Source organism: Leptosomus discolor, chromosome 13 (assembly GCF_034619465.1).
Source record: "Leptosomus discolor isolate bLepDis1 chromosome 13, bLepDis1.hap2, whole genome shotgun sequence".
NCBI lineage: Eukaryota > Metazoa > Chordata > Aves > Leptosomiformes > Leptosomidae > Leptosomus > Leptosomus discolor.
Window position 1 is genome coordinate 7,471,599 of NC_141403.1, and position 16,889 is coordinate 7,488,487.

General features: G+C 47.5%; 1 protein-coding gene across 1 annotated transcript in view; it reads left to right on the forward strand.

Moving 5' to 3' along the window:
• The first annotated feature begins 7,829 nt into the window (after nucleotides 1–7,829).
• The window catches only part of XKR4 (XK related 4), a 211,329-nt gene continuing 202,269 nt past the window's right edge, over nucleotides 7,830–16,889 (forward strand). The window contains exon 1 of the mRNA XM_086472713.1: nucleotides 7,830–8,662. Coding sequence (XP_086328839.1) covers nucleotides 7,830–8,662 — 833 coding nt within the window. The remainder of the gene's footprint in view (nucleotides 8,663–16,889) is intronic.

Genomic DNA, 16,889 nt, shown 5'->3' on the forward strand with positions numbered 1-16,889 from the left:
CATATTACCAGGGGATTACACTTTGATACGAAAACCTGACATACTTTAAGAACCCCCTTCTCAGGTCGTGCTCGGAAGACGTGCCAGTTACCATGTTTAGCTTGTGACTGGTGCCAAACCCCGACCTTGCCTCTTCCGCATGGTATTCAGCGATGTCTGCTGTGTTTGGCACAGAAGTCTCTTAATCTCTCTCCCTTGCAAGTGGGACAATTTTTGGACCAAATTTCTGGCCACAGACAGAGACACTACAGAGGTGCCACCTCGTGTGCACACTGCTGTGGCTGCACAGCAAGGGTGCTGCCTTGCTTTTTTACTCCCAGCACCCTGCCCTGCCTGTGGAGAGCCTGGGCAGATATTGACGCCACTGATGCCTCCATGGGGAAGACAGATGTAGCACAGAAAAGAGACTGCCTGGGTCAACAAAAAACCCAGGCATTTGGCACCCATGGGAGCCTTGGAAGGAGCAGTGATCTAAATCAGCTGGAAGAGGCAAGGCTGTACTGGACAGAAGGGTTTGACTTCTGCTGCCTCTCCCTGCTGCATCCTGTCCTTGCAGGTCTGTGTGAGAGGGCAGTGGCTAGAGGATTTTGATTTATTATTATTATTATTATTATTATTATTATTATTATTATTATTATTATTATTATTGATGATGATGAAGCAAGAACATTTTAATTTTGCACTGCAGAGAAAGCCTGGAGCTGGGTACTAAAATATAGACCCTGAAGACCATAACATGGACTCAGACATATCAGTCTGAAAGGGTCTATTAAGGGGCCAGTATTAATTTATCTTTTTTGCTTATCTACTTCTCCTGGTGTGCTTTTATATGTATTATTAGGTTGATCTTAGTGACATATTTCTGCCCATTTCAGCCCCTAAGTGTCTCAGTTTCTTCTGCTACTGATGACAAGGATTTGAAGAAAATACAACTATGTTCTAACTGGCTCATTGGACCAGTCAATATTCTCCCAGCACTGCCTTGCTGAAACTCATCATACAAAAGAAAGCATTCCCTCCTGAGAAGTACATATGAGCAACTATATTGCATCTATCCATCCTGTAGTTTGTCAGCTGTGCAAATGGGATGAAAGTAAGAAATAAGGATCTACCAAGTGCTTCTCTGAGTTCCTTTAGAAGTCTTGGATGAATACTGTCTAGTCCTGGTGCGTTGTTATTATATATAAACGTGTTTGCAAATACAAACATCTTCTGCTCACGTATCAATTTAAAATGGTCTCTTGGACTTCTTCTCCATGAAGAGAAGCTATGGCTGCCCCCTCCCTGGCAGTGCTCAACGCCAGGTTGGATGGGGCTGGGACCAACCTGGTCTGGTGGAAGGTGTCCCTGCTCATGGCAGGGGGGTGGCACTGGGTGAGCTTTAAGGTCCCTTCCAACCCAAACCCTTCTGTTTGGTTGGAAGGTCCCTTCTAACCCAGCACTGGTCTGGAAAAGTCCATAAACTCCTCCATACTCAGCAGTGCAAAGCAGTGTCACAACTTTCTGTGCTGTGGCTGAATCTTTCACAGTTCTTCTGCTTGGCTTGAATTAATTTTAAACAGGTAAAGCAAAAAGGGAAAAGGAAACTGGACTTTTCACTTTCTTCTTCAAACTTCTGAAAATTCTCAATTACATCTTAATTTCACTGGCATAGGGCATGTTAATATCCCCTTAGGCATGCTGTAAAAGCTTTTCCCTTTTATCTTAAAATGTGGTGTAATTGGTCGTTGGTTGGTTTCTGCACGCACAGCGGCAGTGAAAGGGTTGTCAGCATTGTGCAAAGCCTGGTTGCAAGCGCGCTTCCTGTGATGTCCTCCCATATGCCTGTGTCTTCTGCTATCATTCGTTGTATATTTATGTCTATCTTTGATTATATTTTTAAATATGTACTAGGAAGCAACATGAAAGGTAACTGACATCCATTTCTAAATAATATATGTAAACTTAAGAAATCCTGAGTTAAATCTTTCAAAAATTCTAATAAATCATTTCTTCTTTCGTACATGATATAAAAATCCATAGGCTGTCATCAAAGCAGGGCAGTTCTCAGTCATTCTGTCTGCTTACACCTGGAATTTATTTGTTTATTTATTTAGAGTGTACAGTTGAATGTATTTACATGTTTCTAATGTTTTTACACATTCTGGAAACATAAGAAAAGAAACTACAGCTCAAATTCACCATGAAATTTAAGTATGTGCCTAAGATGTAAGTATATGCCTAAACCATGAGTATGTAGAGAGTCCCACTAAGTTTGATTTATAGTTTACTTAACTTTAAGCATGCACCTCAGAACCCTGCTACATTGCCTCTCCTCCTTTCCAGACCTCGTGTGGTGGGCACATACGTGGTGGCATTGTCACACGAACCTTCACATGCTGCAGAAAAGAGATTGAGGCGTACAGAACACACAGAACACACCTGTCAGTATCAGGGTGTTACAAAGCACAGTAATTGCCGAAACCAGGGAACATGCCAGAGGATTCTTTGTAAATGTAAAAGTGGGCCAACGTATGGAGATACTTGATTCATGCTTCTTTTCTCAATTTTAAAGGCAAGTTTATGGTTCAAAACGTTTCTATGTGAATCTACATGTAGGCCTATAAATAAAATCATCTCAAGCTAAAGCAAGAAAGCAATAGCTGTTTATACTCACTAGGTTTTGAAAATACATAGTATTTTAATATTAATTTTCTAAACAATGTGCCAACTTACCTATATATTTCTGATTTGTGCTTACGTCAGTTTGCTGAAGTATTGGCTTCGTTGAAAGGAAATGCGTTCTCCCTTGGCAATGATGCGTCTCAGTTATCAGAGCATAGGGTGGCATGTGCCTGGTGTGAATGAAGCTATGTGAGCACAAAGGCACTTGTGTGCTTTAGTGTGTAAATATTAAACATACAGCCTATATTACAACTTCCACTGACACCCGTGTGCATAGTTTAAACAAGAACCTGTTGAAAATATCTAAAACTTGTGAGCGTTTTATAGAATAATTCTCACTTGTTGCTTCTAATAAATGGATTGTACGTGCATGCGTGCCTGAGGGCACTGTTTTAACACGGAAAACAAGTTAAAGTCAGATGTATGGAAGACATAGCAGTGAGACTGTGTCGGAGTGAAAGACAAAATAGATGTTCATCAGATTCTCCACCAGGTCACCCCAGCTTTACATCACACGTCAGGACAGACAGAAGCACAGGGCAGGAAAAGGCATCGGGTGCCTCTGGGAGAGAAATAAAACGTGTATCAGAAGGTAGGTAGAAAAGAAAGGGGAAGGAAGGAAGAAGGAAAGGAAGCAAATTTGCCAGCAGATTCATCAGATCTTCTGGAAGAAGTTACCAGAGAACTCCTTATGGCTTAGGACTTCATTTATTTCCAGCGGGGGCTGCTCAGGAGCCCTGCTCGGCAGGAGAGACCGGCCTGTGCCAGCCCTGCCAGGACAGCGGGGTTCTGCACAGCTCCTTCACGACGCAGAACTGCTCCCCCAAGGAGTGAGTACAGTGAGAACGGCAGCTTTTGTGTCAAATACGGCCGTAGGGTGTCAAATCCAGGTACAATGAACTTGTTCTAATGCTTCGGTCACTTTGAGACGGAAGAAAATGCAGAAACGTCAAGCACCAAATTGCGGTTGTCAAAAGTATTGTCAGACAAAAGAAAATAGGTTTGGGAATCGTTTGGAATGAACCCATGCAAAAACTGATTAGACCTGTAGAGTATAATGATGTTCTAAAGGCGAAACGGAAGAACTGCAAGCAAGAGCTTCAGTGTCTTTTGATAGGGCAGTCTATACAATATAGCTACAGAAGACTGGGAAAAACATTGTCGTTAGGAACCTGAAGAAATGAAAAATACCTTAGAGTGAAGATAAGAGGATTGGAACCCAAAAGCATATTTCCTGGACATTTAGGTTTGAGTTGATAACCGTCTGCAATGAAAGAACAGAAAGACAAAAAAAAAAAAAGTATTCCTAAAGCAGACAAAGGTGATATGATATTGCAAAGGGGCGGGGGAAGGAAACAGGAGTTGTAATTCAGAACAAAGCAAAAGCAGTATTTGTGATACCCATAAAAATGTTTGCTTCAAAGGAAGGCGGACAAAAAGGAAGCCAAGAATAAAATCTCCTTCAGAGAAAAATTAGCTTTACATGAGAAAAGAATGTGTCTGTAGTTGGTTTATGAAATATGTATTGGTGTCTGCGATCACATTTTTGCCCTTCAATTATATTTGGTAATTAATAATTTCTGAAGTTTAGTAACAACATTGGCTTGCTGAATGCGTGCTGGTTTGTACACCGTGTGTATACAAACTCTTCTGGCCCCGGTACAGCTCCATAGAAGCTACGCCAGCCTAACAAAGAGGAAATTTGGTTGTGTTTCTTGGAAGCAATTTCTTCAGCACTTACATATTGTTTGGGATCCTTTCCATTTGTTATCTTTTAGGTGAGAGCACAAAACAGAAGACATTCCTTTGGAAGTATCAAACAGCCTTAAATTTAATTTAAGTTTAAATGTTCATCTATTGCACTGGCTTCATTTAAGAGACAGCTATTGTTAACATGAAAACCAGTGGGAAAGAATACTATTCCCCTCTCAAATGCAACAGTAGCTGAATCCAAGAAGAGAAAACCAAACCAACCAAACAAAAGAAAACAAAAAAAGGGGAGAGGAGACAAGAGGAAAGCAGGGGAATGAGACGAAACAGCAAAATACAGGGAAGAAAGTGTAAAACTCCTGATCACAACAAAATATCTGGCAAACCGCACACCTTTCAGATTTATGGGTCTGATCTAAAGCCCGCTGTGGTGGAGTCTTCCTGGGCGATGGATCAATCCCTTTGGTCAAATTCTACCCCCGAGTGAAGTGGGTAAATGGGTAAATGTACCAGCAAATGTGTCCCCCATCTGGGGGATGGGGCGGATGCAGGGGACACTTGGCCCCAGCAGTCGCCTCCTCCAAGCTGGCCAGCAGCAGGGTAGCCTGAAGCAGGCTGTCACGACCTCTGAAAACGATGTACCAGTCTGACACCTTTTATGCTCTTAAGTATCTACTGCACTGCTCAGAGGCGCCTTCTGCCTCTTTAGTATGTTGGACCCTGATCCTCTCCATTTTACTCCCTCCCTCTTGAATGTGACACCTCTTACTGCCTTACCCCACCGCCAGCCCCAGTAGTTTAGGTCAGGATTTCAGCTCTAGGAGCACTGTTGTTCCTCCGCCCACCACTTGTGTATCATGCTATAGCCTCCATTACAAATTTGTAGCATCTTTTAGACCTGTATATATCAAACAGACTCAATTAAAGTAACTTAAAGTGCACACTAAACCATTTTATTAAAGATGTAACTATAAATAGAGTAACACTGGCAACTTGTTGGTATATATAAACCACCAACTTGCAGCTAAATTAGCTTCATTATTAAGCACCTCTGCTGACAAGGTAATCTTAACTGAATATATTGTATTATATATAGGTGCTGACAAATATTAAAAGATACCTTGAGAAAGAAGCAATTTGCATTAAAAATCTAAGGCAATAAAGATCATATGGATTGTAATGAGAACAAAATTAATATGGGGTTACAAAAGGAGCAGAAACAAAAGTACAGCTATACCACTGTAACAGAGATTGCAGAGCAAATGTGCATTAAGAACTACTATGTGATGATGTAATTAAAGACTCTTATAATGTGTGATAACATGCAAAATAACGAGCCAAATTAGTTGTACGTGTGCTCTTCACCTCTCAAAGTTTGATTTCTGCGTGCTTAGCACTCTTTGAGTAACACAGCAATGCATGCTGCAGTCTTTTCTTGAAATCTGGGGTACACACATCAGTAAAAGCTAATTTCCAAAAGGCAACTTTATACTTACCATGTACATTTCAGAGTTCGAAGGCGGATTTTTCAGCTGCCCATATGACTGCCTCTCTTTAATTAATGAAGTTGAACGGCATATATTTAGTCACACAGCGTAATGTAACAGTGCCCTATCACACTCTCACCAGCATTCCTATTAAGATACTCCAGCAACGTGGTTGCCCTACCTCATGGCTCTATTTCACGGAGGGAGAGAGCATCCTTATAAAATATTCCAGAAGGGGGGGGGGGGGGGGGGGGAAGTCAAAGAGGTCAACCAGTTGCTCACCCCGCACGACTGCAGAGGCAGGACGACAGAGAGGGCAGCAGGGCCAAGGGTGGGGTGGGTGGCAAACGGCCTTCCCCACCCGCACCCCGAGCTCTGCGCCCGGCAGCTGAGCATCGCTGCCCGGCTGACTCCCGGGGGCAGGGGGCTGGTGGTCTTCGGGGACCGGGTAGCCACTGTACATCTGCTTCGTCCCCCGCCGTGCTCCGCGGGGCAGCCCGCGACGGCTCCCCCCGGGACGGCTCCCTCCCGGGACGGCTCCCCCCCCCGGCCGGCTCCCCTCGACGGCTCCACCCCGGGCGGCTTTCCCCCAGGAGGGCTCCCCCCGGGGCAGTTCCCCTCCCACGGCTCCCCCCGAAGCTGAGAGCCGCCGGCGGGGCCAGCTCTGCCACCGAACCACCCGAGCGAGCTCGGAGCGGAGCGGCCGCGCTCCGGGGGCAGCCGGTGCTGCGGGGAAAGGGGGCGGTGAAAGGCATCGTGAGCTCGCTTCGTGAATTTGATGCATAAAATGCGATTTCGCCGGGTGGCGGAACAAAACGGTGTTTCCTCACCTTCCCCCAAACGCCTCTGAGAAGAGCGTGAGTCACGGCACGATTCGGGAATTACACCTCGCAGTCACAAAGTTCGGGCAACTACGGCACCGTGGCCTACGGGACGGGCGAGGGGACTTGCCGGGTTCGGGGGGGGGGGGTGTGTGTGTGTGTGTGTTTCAGCGCAGCTACGCGGGTGCCGGCCGGTGCCTCCCGCTCTGCGCGCCGGGCGTTACGACTGGGCATCCCCGCCGCTACCGGACCCCGTCACCGCGCTGGGGCAGCGGCGGCAGCGGCTCCCTCCGGTCCGGGGTGGGGGTCGCCGCCCTCCTCACCGCCCCGTCCGCACCCACCCGCGTTCCGCCGGCGGGGCAGACTCACCCCACACCGCGCCGAGGACACCGAGGTGGGGGGGTGGGGGCGGCAGCGGAGCTACACGGCTCCCGCAGCCCCGAGGTGGGGGGGTGGGGTGTGCCGGCCACACCCCACCTCTCCCCGCCGACCCGCTCCCTCGGCCCCACGGAGCAGCCACCTCCCCGCCGCCGCCGCACCCACCTCCCCAGGCCGGGCGGCCGAGCCACCGCCTCCCCCCGCCGCAGGACCGTGCTCCGCACCCCCGGGGCCGCGCCGGGCCCTTCCCTCCCGGCGGCCGAGCGCCCCCTTCCCCGCCCCTGCGCCAGTGCCGGTGCCGGTGCCGGGCGGGGGGCGGCGGCAGCGAGGGAAGAGGGATGAGGTCATCCTCTTTCCCGGCGTCAGTCAGCTGGGTGGTGGCGGCGGCGGGTGCGGGCGGAGGCGGGCGGGGAGGCGGGGGAGGGATGCGCTGCTCCGGGCAGCGCTGCCCTGTCTGCTCCCGGCTCGGGAAGAGCGCGGCGGCATCCCCGGTACCGCCGGCCCCCGCGGAGACAGCGGCGGGGCGGGCGGGCTGAGCGCGGTTCTCTCCGCAGGCAGGAGGCGCTGCGGGAGCGGGCCCCCGGCGGAGGAGCCGCCCGCGGGAGCGCAGCCCGGCGAGGACAGGGGACGCGGGGAGCGGCGGGTCCGCTGCTGCGGCGGCGGCGGAGGGCGGGAGGCAGGAGGCGGAGGAGGAGGAGCAGGGGGAGGGCGGGATAAAGGAGCGCTCGCTGCTCCCGCTCGGCTCTCCGGCGGGGCTGAGGGAGGCATCATGGCCGCGAAGTCGGACGGGCGGCGGAAGATGAAGAAGGGAGGCGAGGTGGCTTTCACGCCGCTGCAGAACTCCGAGCACTCGGGCTCCGTACAGGCGCTGGCCCCGGGGCTACCTGCCGGCGCCGGGCCGGGCGGCGGCAGCGACGACGACGAAGCGCCCGGGGGCGGGTGCTGCAGCGGCGGCGGCGGCGGGGACGGCTCGGGCGGCGGCTCCCGCTGCTGCTGCTGCTGCTGCTGCGGCGGCGGCAGAGGAGGAGACGGCGGGGGCGGCGGCGGGGGCTCCCGGGGCTCGGGGGGGGGCTCGTCCTCCTTGTGCCTGCGGCTGGGCAGGGAGCAGCGGCGCTACTCGCTGTGGGACTGCCTCTGGATCCTGGCCGCCCTGGCCGTGTACTTCGCGGACGTGGGTACCGATATCTGGCTGGCGGTCGACTACTACCTGCGGGGCCAGCGGTGGTGGTTCGGGCTCACCCTTTTCTTCGTGCTGCTGGGCTCCCTCTCCGTACAGGTCTTCAGCTTTCGCTGGTTCGCCCACGACTTCAGCGCCGAGGACGGCTCCAGCGCCGCCGCCGCCGCCGCCGGGCACTGCCCCGCCGCCGAGAGCAAGCTGCTGGTGAGCAGCGGCTCGGCGGCCGCGGACATCGACGCCGCTCGCCCCTGCACGCCGCAGCGGCAGGCGTCCACCGCCAGCAAGAGCAACGCCACCAACAGCAGCACCGGCAGCGCCGCCGCCGCCGCCGGTCCCCGCGGTGGCGGCAGGTCGGCGTCCTGCGCCTTCTGCATCTGGCTCCTCCAGTCGCTCGTCCACGTCCTGCAGCTCGGGCAGGTCTGGAGGTGAGGAGCGGGGCGGGGCGGGAAACCCCGGCCGCGGGCGGGATCGCGCACGACGAGCGGCCCCCCGTGGGTGTCCTGTGTGTGTCCCCGGGGTCCCTCCTCGGGACAGCGCGCCCCGCCCTGTGAGGGAGGCTCTGGGGTGTCCTCACCACACCCCCAGCACGGCCGTGAGTGGCCCCGAGCGCGGGGTGTCGCGGTCCGTCGAGGGGAGCCCCGGCGCGCCCGTTGCCGCCCCGGGGTGGGGGGTGGAGGCGCCGCGACCGAGCGGGGTGTCCGGACCCTCCTGGGAAAGCTGTGCCGAAGGGTCAGCGAGGGAAGGGGACCGGGGGTGGGGGAACACCCGGTAACGCGCGTCTGCCGCGCTCCTCCCTTGCGGCCGGGGCAGCGGTGCCGCCTGCGGGGAACTTCGCTGAGAGCGAAGAGTTTCGTGGCAGAAACTGCTCCCGACCGCGCCGCTGGTGTGTTTGGATGCTGGTGTGTAACCGCGCCGCGTGCGGTGCGCCCCTCGCTACGCGTGTGCGGACCGTAGAGGTGCGGGGTGGTAAAGGGACGTCTTCGGACCCCAACTTCGGAGTAGCCGCTCTCGAAAACATCCGCAAGCGAATGCGATGCGCGTTACGGAGAGGATGCGCTGGAGTAGGTGTTGGAAGGCGCTTGCTGGAGAGGGAGGTGACATCATAGTTTGCAAAAGTAACGCTTTACTTTATTTTAAGCACATTATATGGAGGCCGAATGTCCTGCAAATACATTTAGCGTTGCCTGAAAAGTGCAGAGCTCAGGACGCGGTGTATAAGGAGTGAAAATTTCCACCTAAAACCGTAGAAGGTAGGCGCTCTGCTGAAGGAGGTCATGCAGTGCGGCTGTGCACTAAAGCAACAGCTGAAAATACTTTTGGGGGCTCTTGTCTGATGGGTGGAAAGGAATTCTCCTGTGTTTCTGTTCTGGAAACACCAGGTTTTCACAATTACTTCATTAGAGAGTTTAATTCATTGTTACTCTAAACTTGTAACTGGCGTTTTTAATCTCTGTCCCACCCTTTTGGACAGGGACTTCTGCTGTGCATTAGTGCAGTGTCTGGTACAGCTTAGTTCTGCTTGTGGCCTTCAAGCATCAAGGAATCCAAGTGCTGCCAGATAATAGGGCAAAGATCTTGGGATGCCGTAATTATTTTTCACTTTCCAGACTCTTTGTTTTATTATAAAAAATACAGTTTTCTAAAGTTGTGAAACTAACCTCAAGTTACAGGTGTGCTCACTATTAACTATGACACAACTTGAGAGGGAAACAGAATTTTGAATTAAAAGCGATGCTTTGTTCTGGGTCTTGTGTGCTTGTATGCTCTACCTCCATGGCTGAACAAAAGTTAAATTTAGGACTTTCTGAATGAGCTGAGTTTATGTGATATTTAGTCCTGATGCTGTAGAGACAGGAGTACAGTGGCTTAAACTGTACATAGAAATAATTCATGTTGGTGCTCGCCCATATAGAAGATAAACTCTGTTTATCAGAGAGATATAGAAGAGAGTTTTACAAAGTCTGAGGTCATGACTGTACTGGAGAACACAAAGAGCAGGGCTTTGGGTGGAGCAGGGTGCGATCTGATACACTGCAGCACTTGTCAGATGAGGTGGCTGGGATTTAGAGCGCTCCATCTGCTTGCTTTTCCATGGAGCACGATCTCTTTTAACATAAGATTTGCTCCCTGCAAGAGCACCTAGTCCTCTATATTTAAAGCTATCTGGGCTTCTTTTGATCATATGTGGCTTTTCTACATGTTTTATGTGCAGTAGCATAAGACTACCAGAATGTTAAATTGACAAGGTGTGTTAGGGCATTGTTTATGTTTTAGCCTGTTATGCTTCTTTTTCAGTGAAACAGAGCCATAGTACTGTTTGTCTGTCAGTAACTTAATTGTATTTATTTGCAGTTTTCCACAGACATACAAATTACATGGTCACTTGCGTATCAGCACTTCATAATGGATTGAAGTGACTTCATTTTAATTCCCTAGGTATATCCCTCTTAAGGGAGAATCTTTATAGTCATCTAAAACTAATCATCAGCACCAAAAAGGAGAGGTCCCATCAGCCCCCAAGAAACTCTGTACGTGAGCATAGCAGCAGATCTAACACGATCTGTAGAAATTTTCTGGAAAAACGGAGCTCTGTTGCTGAATAGTCTAAAACTTCTGCCCTGTGTTACCCTTTGTTCTGTGCCTCTGTGTGTGTCTTCTCCCAGCTTTCAGTTTTCCCTTCTCTGCTCTTTTGGCCCTGGTTAAAGCTCTCCTACACTTCAGTTTTCTGTTACTTACTGTGTTGAATCCCCCCAAGCAAAAGCATCAGTAATATTTCTGTTGTTTCTCTGCCGACAAGGAGCCCTAGGGGCAAGAACTGAGATTTTGCATAAGGGCAAGGATAGTGGGGAGTGAGAAGGGAGGTTTGCTTGTGCCTGGTTCCCAATATAATGGGATTGGTGCTCATTATGCTTTCATTTGGTGCTCGCTGTCCTCTGTTCCCTCTTACAATGTTGAACTGATATTTGAGGTCTTCAGTTTCCCTTTATTTGTCCCGTTGCCAAAGGTTTTGGGGGAACTGGGTCAACTGCTTATTTAAAGGAAACCATCATGAGGAGGAGGGGGTACAACTGGCAATCCCAGTGTTCTTGGATTAAAAAAAAAAAGTTTAAAAATGTGGTTTTAATGATTAGTTCTGTCAGGATGATTTTTAACTATTCTAAAGCTTTTCCTTGTCTTACATTCTAGATTAATTTATGTTTACAAATACACTGAAAGCCAGATCATTGAAAATTATTATGTGTTAATTTTAACTAAAATGTGCTAATGGGAAATGAATGAGGTCTTTAATGTGGCATGGAACAATGCTGGAAATAAGCAATCTGAAATGACTAAATCATTTTTTTTTTCCTAGAGTGTGAAGAAGAGGAGCTGCAGGAGCAGCTAAGCTGCCAATCAGTTCTGAATAAAAATGCGTCTTTTTCTTTTGAAATCGGTATAACTATTTTTTCCCCACAAATTTTAAAAGACTCAATTCTTCTGTTTTCAAGAATGAGCATATAAATATATATATGGGTGTTTTTTTAGGGAGTTGGATGTTCACAGACTTCCTGTTAACACTGTCCCTCAGTTAAAATTCCAGTGAAGTCTCTGAGGAGTTGCTTGCCACAGCTGAATGCAGATACTAGGCCTTTGTTGGCAGCTAATTTCATATTAAAATATGATCACTGGTGAGATTCTGCCTTCAGAGATAGATACAGATAGGTTTCCTTATCCATACTTCCAGTGTGTTCTGCTTTTTTACCAATACATGGGCATGGGAGCCAAACTATGGAGCCCTGTTCTTCCAAGTTAGCGCTGTGAGAGACACAACGTTTTGTTAGCAAACTGGGGAGCACAAGAAGGGTGTAATGGACGGGGTCTTTGTATTCCATTGAAAGGAAAAAAGAGGGACGTGGTGGTTTTAATTTATAGTCTGTAAAGACTATGTAGAGGTATATGGGCCAGTAGATTTAAATAAACTATTGCCCTTCGAGCCTGGCATGAAGATATGCAAACACTGCTCTTGAGCATCCCTTTGATTCACTAAGCTTCCCAAGCTTAGCCCTGGCTTTCAGATCTCACGGTGAATAGCAGGACTTGGATGCAAGAGGTAGTGGCGTTCGCTTGGCATTTGTGGAGCTGGTTTGTTTCCTTGAACGCTGCTTCTCTGGACGAGATTCCTTTGGGCTGGCCAGATCGGAGAGCCGTGCTCCTGAAACTGGGTAAAGGGGACCTGAGAGCCAGCCCTGGGGGGCGCATGGGTTGTGGGAAACTGGGCGGGTGAGAGGAGGAGACTAGAGGACTTGATGGTGCCCATCTTGTGGTGTTTGGAAAGCAAGAAGTAGCTCCCTGAGACAGCTGTGGTGCCTTGAAGGGGAATGGTGTGAGCAGGCTGCCTTGGCGCTCAGAGTGCTTGGAGGTTCCCACAGTGGCTGTCATTTTGGCTGAAAGGCTGCAGTCGAAATGCCTGAAAGGGAACTGTCAAGTTTCTGTAGCCAGCAAGGCCAGAGGAAGGGTGAATCATTGGGAAGAGGAGGACTGGAAATTACCCTTTAAAATTATTTCTGGCTAGCTCAGATGATACCGAGATGATTAAGTATATCCCTTTCAACAGAGTGAGGGGTTTTGGCTGAGATTAGCTAGCTGTGTGGGAATCCACCTGGCGGAGGAGGAGGAGGAGATGCCAGGTTAATTTCTGGCCCTTCCAGGTGGCACTTCTCCAGGGCAGGTACCTGTTCCAAAGTGGGTCTGGTTCCCTGAGAAGTGATGCTATGGTTTAGCTATATCTGTTTATGTGTAATACTAAGAAATCATTGTCTTCCTTTTTCTTCCTGGTTATTATTTGGAGGAGAAAAAGAAAAAAAAAAAAAAAGAAAAAAGGAAAAAAAAAAGAGTTGGAGGTAGGTTGTGGAGGTGATGCTAGATTCTGGAAGCAGTGTGACTTGCGGTCCCTCTGGTGATCATCCACCAAAGAAATTTCACTGCCTGCGCTCATAAACTTCACCTCTGCGATCTATTGATGCTCTTACAGTTTCCAAGAAAAAAAAAATGGGGAAATGGTGTCTGCACTGTGTTTGTGAAGTCCTTATGACTTCCTCAGGTGCTCATTATTAAGCATGGCTGGGCCCCTAAGCTGGAACTGTGAGCAAGGTAGTTCAGCTTAAGAAAAACATCATCAGTCTTTAAATCAGCTCAATGCCACCCTTAAATAGGTTCATTGGTTTTCACACTTGGGCTCTACATCGTGGTTTTGACACTTTTGTTCAGTCGTAGTGTAGGAGTTCAGTGTAGTTAGGTGGTCAATAATTCCAGCTGCCATTGGACTTCACACTGAGATGCGATAATATCTCAATCTGACACCAGTTTTTCTCACTGTTTTGAAATCTGTCAGATAATTTGTCACGTTAAGTCCAAATTTATGAATCATAGCTGTTTCCTAGACAAGATTATTGCATATCCTCCCCATCTGACTCTTAGTGGAGCGAAATGCTACCGCTCAGCAATACCATATTTCTTTTACCGAGTTACTGCTTGAGTTGAAGTCCTACTGGCGAACTGTTTTCCTTGCTGTGTCTTTAGGACTCAGGAAAGGTGATAGGCTGTCAGAAGTAGGAATTGAAGTCTTATTCTCAGAAAGCAGGATTAGCCTGGGCAGCCCACCCTGTAGGTGGCCTGAGTACATTTAAACTTTTGCTAATAGATTCAGCAGAATAAATAATCAATGTGTTTTCTTCTGTTTCTGAAGACAGTGATATGCAAATGAAGGCTGTGCCTTTCATAATTTTTTTGGAAAGGCGAAAGTGAAGCTTTACTATGTTCTTAAAAACCTCTTACAAGTCTGCATACAAATCAGATTTGGTATTCAGTTTATTCTAATAACCTAAGCTACATGTAAAAGATGCTGATGTGCTTTAGAAGAAAGATACTGTACTTTAATAATTAACAAGGGTTCTCTCTATAGAGAATATTTATCGGTTACATAAGTTTCCAGATTTTAAAAGGACTGCTTAAGCACTAACATTTCTGATTGCTCGTTTGGCTTAGTAGGAGAACTAATATTTGAGACACAGAATGCTTTCTAGAAACTTAGATATGGGAAGAATTTACATTTGGCTTTTTCCAAAACAGTGGAAAATCTATACTATTTTAAGGGTTTCTGTTTCAGAGGGTTTCCTGTCACTGTGGATAGATAGTGTTCTAGAGTTCTCTGATGCCCAGCAGTTTTTTTGGCTAAAATTTCTGTGTTATGTACATCAGGGAAAGTATTTAGTGCTGGAACGTCAGTTTGCATGTCCACATCTCCTGTGGGAGAGCAAGAAAGTGTAACATCGCAGCATGACCTATAGCTTTAGTTATCCTGTTCCGTATCTTCAGGTTATTTACATCACTGTTTACCTTGTTGGGAAGAGGGCTCTCCCTGTCAGCTGGCTTAGTCCTTAGTATTTGTCCGTCCTACAGAGATACAAAAGTTCTAGTAAAAATGAAAATGAAATCAATTCCTATGGCACGTATAACAGTGTTAGCTCGTTCTTCCATCTCTGTGTTCCGATTAAGTAGCTTTTAATATACATCAGATTAATCACAACAGTGACTTTCAGTAAACAGGTTGTTTGGGAGGACTCTATCAGGCACAGACAAAATCAATAGCTCTTTTGCTTGCATTTCAAGGTACAGTAGAAATTTGTGGTTGTTAAAGTGTGTTTACAAAGCGGTGCCATTTTTGTCCGCTTTAGCAGAGCTGTCAGTTGTATACATTGTGTTGAGTAGACAGCTAGGAGTGGAAGTGGCAAACAGGCTATAAAAAGAACTGGTTTGGTTTGTTTGATTTTTAAAATGAAAGGAGGCTGATATAAAAGACAACATGAGGGAGAATTGGGGGAGCATATGAAAGGAAGCAGGTTCTGAAAAGGCACAGGAATACCAGTTAATCCTTGTACACTGTGTTCCTAACTCCAGTTTACTTCCCTTCATCCACTGACCAAAGAGAGATTATTTGAGTAATTTTCTAAGTGGCTACTTGAGAAGACTGGAGAAGGAGGCAAGACAAAAAAAAAAAAAAAGTTGTAGAGCTGGGCAAACTCACCGTGAAAATGTTAGATACACAGAGAAAATGTCAGATAAACTCTTGATTGCAGTGAGTAATCCTCTGCAAAATGATAAATACAGATGTACGGTATCAGTTTACTGGGAAGAGAGTACTCAAGTATCTTTTCATAAATTTTAGAATTAAGAAATAATAGGTCTTGGGTGTATATTTTTTTCAAGAGATTTTGCCTGAATTTTCTGACAACCATAACGTGAATTACCATCTCCCTGTGGTCTCTGATTGCTGAAGTGGTTTCTCACCACTCTCCCTCCTGTTCTGTTTCCCTCCCTGAATGGCTGAAATGGGTAATAATGTTATTTTTCCCCCCAAAGATAAAATAATGACTCTACTATGTTATTATTTTCCTTACTTTTCTTTTGGCAACGTGCTTGTGATATTCACTGTGTTCATGGTATAAGGTTGGTATGGTGAGCCATATAAATCTTTTTGATTGGCAAGGATAATCAGTGGGGGTGGTTGACGCTATCAGTTACAAATGATTTGATATCACGAGTTGGAGCAAATGGAGCGAGACTGTTTCGTGGGGTGTTTTCAACGGGAGTTTGGCAGCCAATGATGTGACAACAAAAGTAACTTCTTGTTCTTCTAAAATAGTAAGGTGTGACTTAGGCAAGACTAATGTACCAAGGACTGGTACCAGCTGCTTTAGAGAAAGGTGCAGATGGTTTACGGTGAACAAAAAGTGAATTAACGTACAGATGGAAGGACAGTTTTCCTTATCTCTATCAGCTGATAGATATCAGATTGATTTCTGCCCTTAAGAATGAAGATTAGCAGTGCCAGTTTTCAACATTACTCACTTCAATGGGATGTTTTCGTGTATCCTGCCAGCTTCTTTGAGTGGTGTTTTTCCATGTGCGGTGCATAGGATCAGTAGATTAGTTCCAGCAGGTCCAAGGAAAGTACCTTAGAAGATCAAGCTCTAGACTTCGATTCTCTATAGAGGGACCTCTATGTGCATAGAAAACAGCCTCTGTGGTGATACTTTCATAGTTTAATAGTGGCTAGTGTGGAATGATAAACTTTGTCATTATAAATGTGTAGTCTTTTTTATCTTAAAGAGAGTGGAGTTGTGTCTCTTATTTTTCTTCAGCCCTCATCTTTTATACGCTCACTTTATATGGAAATCTTCGTGAGACAGATCTAAAATAGGACTTAGATCCGCAAAGCAGAATTTAGATGTTCTTCAGGCATATAGACCTGAAAATGTGATCTAGAAATTTGGGCTCAACAGCCTTGTTAGGAAGTTTCTTGGGGAACTTAAATATAACAGGCCATGATGTTCAACTTGAAAGTGTTCTAGGGACTTGTATTTCTGCGTTTTGGCTGTGTCCAGAACCTCCCCAGCACACGCGGCCTGAGTTCCTCTTTCTCATTTGAGCCCATTGCAAAGCAGAAGGGAGGATGGAGTGGCACCAAAATCCCGTAGTGGGTCCAGTTGGCTAGCGTTGTTTAAACCTGCCTTTCGAGCGATGATGAGCTTAGGCCCCCAACAAGTGTTACTGACTCTGCCTTGTTTTATGCTACAGGGGAAGTGTCCCTTGTGATGAGAGTATTTGCTCAGG